Raw genomic sequence first — 7,553 nt, 5'->3', positions numbered from 1 at the left:
AAAGACTGAAGCAAAGGCGGCATTCAGGAACTCTGCCTTCTCTGCATCCTTCGTCACCAGGGCACCCACCCCATTCAGCAAAGGGCCCACATTTTCCCTAGTCTTCCTCTTGCTRCTGATGTATTTGAAGAAGCCCTTCTTGCTGTCCTTGACATCTCTCGCCAGATTTAATTCCAAACGGGCCTTAGCCTTCCTCGTCACATCCCTGCATACTAACTCTCTTGTGTACCAAGTGGATGTTAAATAAAGACTGTAAAAAAAAGTAAAGCCAAAGTAAGGCTGTGAGCTTGAGGTGAAGTAACCTCTTCTCCTGCACTTTGCTGTTTTCACCATAGATGGAACATCAGTTTGGTATTTCTAACAAAGCCACAGAAAATATTTTCTTGCTTGCCTGTTACAGTATAAATCTTCATACAGATAACCTCAAGCAGCATATCAGGTGACCGATGCATATGACAAATGGCCCACCCATTTATGAGCTTAAATAAGGATTTAAATTTCTAGCTTTGAGCACGTAAGCAAGGACTTTTCCATTCTTTGTTCATTTGGGTGGAATTTAACAAGCAGTGAAGCAGCCCAAAGAAAGCATGCCACTTAAGTTCCACTTAAAACCACATAAACATGAATCAAAATGAAAACATTTGGGGAAAGACCTTGCAGGCTCACATTAAAATCAATGTCCCTTTTGCTTTTGAGTTCAAGGGTATGGACAAGCCTCCACCTTCTGCATCCAGACTCAATAGAGGTTTTTTTTTCTTTATTCTGCAGTATTTTATTATTTACCTTGGGAGTTTGCCATCTTGCTTTCTTCATCCAGAAACTTCATCAGTTCACCATACAGGATTTGCTCAGCAAATTCCACAGGATCTTAAAAAACAGTGGAAAATCCATTTCCCCCCCAGTAATTTTTCAGGAAATATTATTTTACACTATAAATAAAGGCAGAAAAATACATAAATTAAGAAACCCTTTGACCCTTAAAATTAGTTTAAGAGAATTGATCATTGCAGAACTGAGTGTAATTTTCTTCTCAGTTATGAAAAATAGTTTAAAATCAAAAATGTATGAATGAACACTTTTGAAGAATGTGCAATATTATATCCTGATTTGGACTAAAACCAGTTTTGTAATTCTGCCAATAATCTGGTTTAAATTATTAGTTATATTCAAATTGGCAGTTGAATTCTATTTGACTCCTTAATAAGAATCAAACTATTTAATTTTTTTCTCTAATTTGATTTTGGATCTTTATTAGAAATTTTAGCTAGTTGTCTATGAAAATAACAGGTTATATAGCATAAGTAACATTGCAGAAACCCATGACAGAAAGAAAGTGCTTTTTTGTTCTGTGGCTGGTCAGTCATTCAAATTGCCAATAACATCTGCAGATTTTTAAAAGAGAGCAAGACTCACACACATATCTTTTTCCATGAGACCTAAAATCACCTCAAGAGTCTATATTCAAGAAGGAGATCAGCAATAGAGACTTGTCCTCTCGCCAGATCTCCCAGACCCTGGCTTCTCTAAATTTGTCTGTGAAGACAAGCAAGTTAAAAAGATGAAGTGTATACAGGGTAGGTCAATTGAAGTATAGTTACCAATGACCCTTGATGCTCCTTTTTAAGTGTTTGAAAGATTTTTCAAATGATAAATCTTCCTTACTATAAAATTACAGTGACAAATTTTCAGTTAAATCAGGCATTCAAAAATGGTGGCCTCTGCAAAACTCTACTCTTTTCAAAGCACAGATCAGTATCTTTTACATTTCCTTTAGCATGTAGCATTGAAACATTGCCTTACGGGAAAAAAAAAAAAAAATCCATATTGGGGTATTGTGGGGTGTTGTTTGTTCTCAGGGTATTATCAACTCAGATAAATTTCCAGAACAAATATAATTTATCAAATACAGAAAGGATAATTGCTAATATCTTCATTTTCACAGAATAACACATTAAAGAATCTCATATAATTAACACTTTTAAATAATATTTAAAATTGTATAATGCAGTTAGTGACTGAAGACTTGCTTTTCATCAACTATTCTCTTTGGTTAAGGACTTGGTTAAGTCCTAAGAGGAGTGTAACTTTAAAAGCATGCACTGAATTATCTTGTTCTGCTTTTGTCTCTTATTAGTGACTGACCGCTAGATGGAAAGAGGAGGTAAGTGTGTATGGTGTCCAATCAGAGGACGAACATTAGTTCTGACTTTCCTTTTAATTATGTCTGTTACATATGAACATAGTTCCACTTATTAACACTTCTCCAAGGAAAGGAAAATCAGTCATTGATCCTGTGTCTGATACACCAGAGGGCTGTGCTGCCATTCAGAAAGACCTGGACAGGCTGGAGAGGTGGGCGGAGAGGAACCTCATGAAGTTCAACAAAGGCAAGTGCAGGGTCCTGCACCTGGGGAGGAATAACCCCAAGCACCAGTRCAGGYTGGGGGTTGACCTGCTGGAAAGCAGCTCTGCGGAGAAGGACCTGGGAGTGCTGGTGGACACCAAGTTAAGCATAGGGCAGCAATGTGCCAAGAAGACCAACGTGCCAGGAAGGCCACCACTGTAGCCAAGAAGGCCAATTGTATCTTGGGCTGCATCAGGAAGAGTGTTGCCAGCAGGTCGAGGGAGGTGATTCTCCCCCTCTACTCAGCCCTGGTGAGGCCACATCTGGAGTACTGCGTCCAGTTCTGGGCTCCCCAGTACAAGAGGGATGTGGCACTACTGGAGCAAGTCCAGTGAAGGGCTACAAAGATGATTAGGGGACTGGAGCATCTCTCTTATGAGGAAAGGCTGAGAGAGCTGGGCCTGTTCAGCCTGGAGAAGAGAAGGCTGAGAGGGGATCTTATCAACGTGTACAARTATCTGAAGGGAGGGTGTCRAGAGGATGGRGCCAGACTCTTTWCAGTGGTGCYSAGYGACAGGACGYGAGGCAACGGGCACAAACYGAAACACAGACAATTCCATCTGAACATGAGGAAAAACTTCTTCACTGTGAGGGTGACAGAGCACTGGAACAGGTTGCCCCGAGAGGTGGTGGAGTCTCCTTCTCTGGAGATATTCAAAACGTGCCTGGATGCAATCCTATGCAATGTGCTCTAGGTGACCCTGCTTGAGCAGGGGGGTTGGACTAGATGATCTCCTGAGGTCCCTTCCAACCTCAACCATTCTGTGATTGTGTGTGTGATTCTGTTTGTAAGTATGTGTGATAACTGGTTGTTGAGATGTGTGGTATCAAATTAAGCAAGAGAAGGAATCACAGAGACTCGAGAGCAAAAATACAGCTGACATCATACTCGCATACTATACTTCACTGCTTCCATTTTGAGTTGCTTATGCTAAGGAATTTAGGAAGAGACCATGGAGAATTCTGTACATCTGTAAAAAGCATCCCAGGCAAAAGACATCACTCCCCCTTAAATACTTAAATATTTTAGGGCTTTAGATAAATTTTAGTGGAGCTCTGTTACATTGCTGAAGAATCACAATGTTTTTCTGCCTATTTGATTCCGTAGTGCATGGTACAAGAGAAAGCAAAGCAAAATTCACCTAAAATCGCCATGTCTTTCTTTAGTCTTGCCTTCAGCAGACAAGCCAAAAGGCTCTAGGACAGAGGTGAATAACTGAAAATGACAAAAATGTACATAAAATAAGTGGAAAGAACAGAGTTCCCTGCTTCAGAAAATGCTAGAGATTCAGAACAAATAGTAAAAGAAAGGCAAGGAAGTAATCCAAGAAAGGAAGAAGAGGATCGTAAAATAAGTAACTGCTGTAATATTTACAATCATGTCATGTGCAGGCATAAGTCACTAATCTAAAAGAAACACTCCCATCTGACCCACAGCCTAGCACTGCTCTTGGCACAGGTGGTGGTAAATACAGCGTTGTAACTGCTCTGCAGATGCCAACACAACCAGCCTGAGGTTGCCACCATTGCTAACAGGCCTTTAATAAACCAGTCGTACATCGGCCTCTGAGTGACAGTTCTGCGAGGAGAGAAAAAGGAGAAATGCCAAAGGACAGCCATATAGCCACGGCTCTCTTGGACACATTCTGGCCTGATATGAGTGAACATTTTCTCTTGACAAAAACTTTACTTCCACATATCTCTCATGTCACCAATGTATCTGCATATTTTTAAGTGCACACACAGATGTAGAAACCTAATTCACTTTTCATTCTCTGTATATGAGGCAGATCAAAGCAACACCAACAGAAAGAAAGCCTTTCACTTAAAAACTTTGAGCCAAAAGTTGAATTCTGCTCCCAAGGAATCACATTGCTGTCCTATACAAGGGACAGGGAAATTATGGGGGTTAGAAGTAATTTGCCTAGTAAACCTAAAATCATCTTGTCTTTTTTTCTCCAATACACAGAGAGTCAAATTATTGGTGTGTGGTAGAGCCTGCTTTTCTCTCAGTTGCATGTGCTTTTTCCTCAAAAATTCAAATCTTTATGATAGTCACACAAAGTAAAATCTTCTCATAAACTTTAGAAGTGGCCTGTTTTGAGACCCATTACAGTAGACAAATTTTCCCATCTACCTAAACTTCAGATTTGACTACAACTGTGTGTCTAGATAAGTACTGCAGTACAAATAAGCACAAGGTTTTAAAAAAAATCGAAGGGCTACAAAGGTAACACAAGAGAACTCAGTCTTGCGTGCTATCAGGTTGTTAGCACTTAACAGCAGGAGCTGGGCCAAAGCACTCAGTGCATAGCTAAGCACTTCATTACTATGATGATGTTCTTACTTAAGTCCATGCAAATTCAGGCAAGCCCGTTCGCACCCGTTTTATCTAAAAGCCAGGACAGCAAAGGAGAATTTCTTCTGCTCACAGGGAAAGACAATACCTCCCAGTTAATCTCTCTCATACCTACACATAACTTCTGTTCTCCCAATACTGCAGAGCCACACCCTCCCACTCCTTGCTATCCAGAGCATGGGTATCACCCGCAGACAACAAAGTTAAACATTTTGGGCAAAGGGGCAAAAATAAAACCAAAAAAGCAACCTGATGCACTGGGAACATTTATGCACTCCAGGGTTTCTCTTCTGTTAGGCAAACACAGTTAAGCTCAAAAATAAACTTCCTCTTGAATGAGGACTTTAGGAGCAGGGTTGCAAAAAAAATACAGCTTGGTACTCAGTTCTGGACTGACTACATTAATTAAAGAGAACATGGTGTAGACAATTTTCTTGGAGCATGCTTCATTCTATTGCTATAATAGCTAAGTGAATACAGCACAGTCTCACTTTTACTTGTCCATTAACTCTCTGTCCTTGATCAAAGACTACGTATACTGCCTATCATGTTCATAGTGGGTAAGGCTTATAATTTAAATTGTAAACCTCAATATTTAAATGCAACTGCATATGTGATCTTTGTCACCTCATTTTCATGAATGAAAAAGAATATTCTGATACCAAAATTACATACTTAATTCTGCCTCACCTTCTTCACTGACCTCCATCCCACACTGCCTTGGGTTTATTTCCTCATCCATCAACGGGTCAAAGTAATTTCTGCTGTATTCATTTCCTGTGGAAAGCACATGAAGTAAGGGTCAGTGATTATTAGAAGCACATGAACCAAAATGTTAATTTTGAAATCGACACCAGCAAGCAAAGGGGCATTTTTTGCTACTTTATAAGCTTAATTTTTTTAACAAGTCCTCTAAGCCTACTAGTACTGCAATTATCATCTTGTGAAAGGTCAGAAAAGGTAATTCTGGAAACAAGTGCACTTTATGTTACTTTTGCTCAGAAACTAATGAGAAAAATTCTCAAATTTAGATGATGGAATGATAAGAAACATTAAAAACATCCACTGTCCCAAACTTAAGCCAAATTATTCCTGAACCACATTTTACAAGTGAATTTACCCATGCTGCAGGGAAATTTGTTTCACAGCTGACCCTTTCAATTTCAACAGTTTTAATTTCACCACTGAGGTTTCAACGTCTGGTGCATCTTTAATACTGTATTCAACCAGAGAAGTGTTTAATTACAGAGGAGATACTAGAATACTGCCTCATTAATCTGAACAGCAATTATATTCAGTTGGGCTAGGTAACTAATCCAAGATTTTGATGGGAGAAAAACACTCATTTTAGCACTTTCCATTTCAATAGCTAGGTTTATCTGCTCTTCAGAAACTAATCAAGTTTACCAAAAAAAAAAAAGTCATTTGTTAGACTTATCAAAGAATAATGCAGTATCTAACTGCCTAGAGGATCTTCTTGTACCATCAGCAAGAAGAATTCTGTCTTCCCAGGGGAAGGGGAGGCCTTTTTTTTTCAAAATGTGTCCATCCTCCAGCAAAAGTGCTACTCTCCATTTAATTCATCATTACATATATTGGGTTTGCAAACATAGTCAATTATTACTAAACTGAGAAAAAAGTAAAATAATTAAGTCCAAAACAAATTTTTAAATTGCATAAATAGATACAGACCTATATCCTGGAAAATACCTGAGAGCTAAATATAGGAGAGGGTTAATTCATCCAAGACACACTACAGTAGTCTACAGTATATTTGTTTTAGGATCAAAAATAATCCAAGCAGCAGCTCCTTTTCAGAGACTAAATGAAACTTTGATATGAAACTAGGTTTAATTTATATTTCTGGACTGGCACATTTTGACTGTCAGTCTCTGTTCCTTCAATGTGGTAAGTACAAGAACTGAAAATCTGCTTTACCTTGAGGTCTCAATAAAGAAAAAATAAATGAGTTTCATTTTTGTTACTTTATCTGTCAACAACTACTAGGCTGGTATGAATCTTGGCAGTATGTAATCAAAGTCTTATGTACTGCAATAACAGAGCCATTCTACCTTATTCACTGTAATTGTTTTTCTCTAGCATAAAGCACTGTGATGTTATATGAACACCCCTTCACATGTTGGTAGAATAATTCACCCATGTGCTAAAAAAGAAAATGATGATGCATCTCTTTATTCAATTACTTCCTAGCTATAAATGTAAATTTCTGGGAAGTATACGTTGCAACTATAGAAGCAAAACTTGGCTAGCACACAGACTTTTTGCTAGGTCTAAATATCACAGCAGCTTTTACTGAATTTTAATACCATGTGTTCTTTATCCTATGGGTTTGGCATTAAAATCTGAGGAGCAGACTTTCAGAGAACTCTTCTGGACAAAATAATTGGCATTTAGGAGGAAGTGTCATGTTAGATTTGAGTTTATGAGGCATGAAAACTATTGTTTAAAAAAGATATACACCGATAAATGCTGTTAAACTACTTGCTCTTTGATTCTCTTTTTTTTTAAAAAAAAAACAACAACAACAACCCAAACACATCTTTCAGAAGTGGGTATGAGACATTTGTTCTGGGCTCTGGCCCTATCAAAACCACACACAATTAGAAAAACAAAGTTACAATGAAGTATAAAGAATAGCCAGGTTCGATTTCACAGAATCACAGAATGGTTGAGGTTGGAAGGGACCTCAGGAGATCATCTAGTCCAACCCCCCTGCTCAAGCAGGGTCACCTAGAGCACATTGCATAGGATTGCATCCAGGCACGTTTT

The 7,553-nt window shown here is 38.6% G+C and overlaps 1 protein-coding gene across 1 annotated transcript in view; it reads right to left on the bottom strand.

Annotated features, from left to right (window-relative positions):
* OFCC1 (orofacial cleft 1 candidate 1) overlaps window positions 1-7,553 on the bottom strand; it is a 38,402-nt gene that overhangs the window by 12,074 nt on the left and 18,775 nt on the right. The window contains exons 4-5 of the mRNA XM_026084478.1: window positions 5,454-5,540; window positions 784-867 (exon numbers count right to left, since the gene is read on the bottom strand). Coding sequence (XP_025940263.1) covers window positions 784-867; window positions 5,454-5,540 — 171 coding nt within the window. The remainder of the gene's footprint in view (window positions 1-783; window positions 868-5,453; window positions 5,541-7,553) is intronic.

The sequence above is a fragment of the Apteryx rowi genome, unplaced genomic scaffold (genome assembly GCF_003343035.1).
Source record: "Apteryx rowi isolate R43461 unplaced genomic scaffold, aptRow1 scaffold_641, whole genome shotgun sequence".
NCBI lineage: Eukaryota > Metazoa > Chordata > Aves > Apterygiformes > Apterygidae > Apteryx > Apteryx rowi.
The sequence above is the reverse complement of the archived record's forward strand: the minus strand, read 5'-3'. Positions and strand labels throughout refer to the sequence as shown.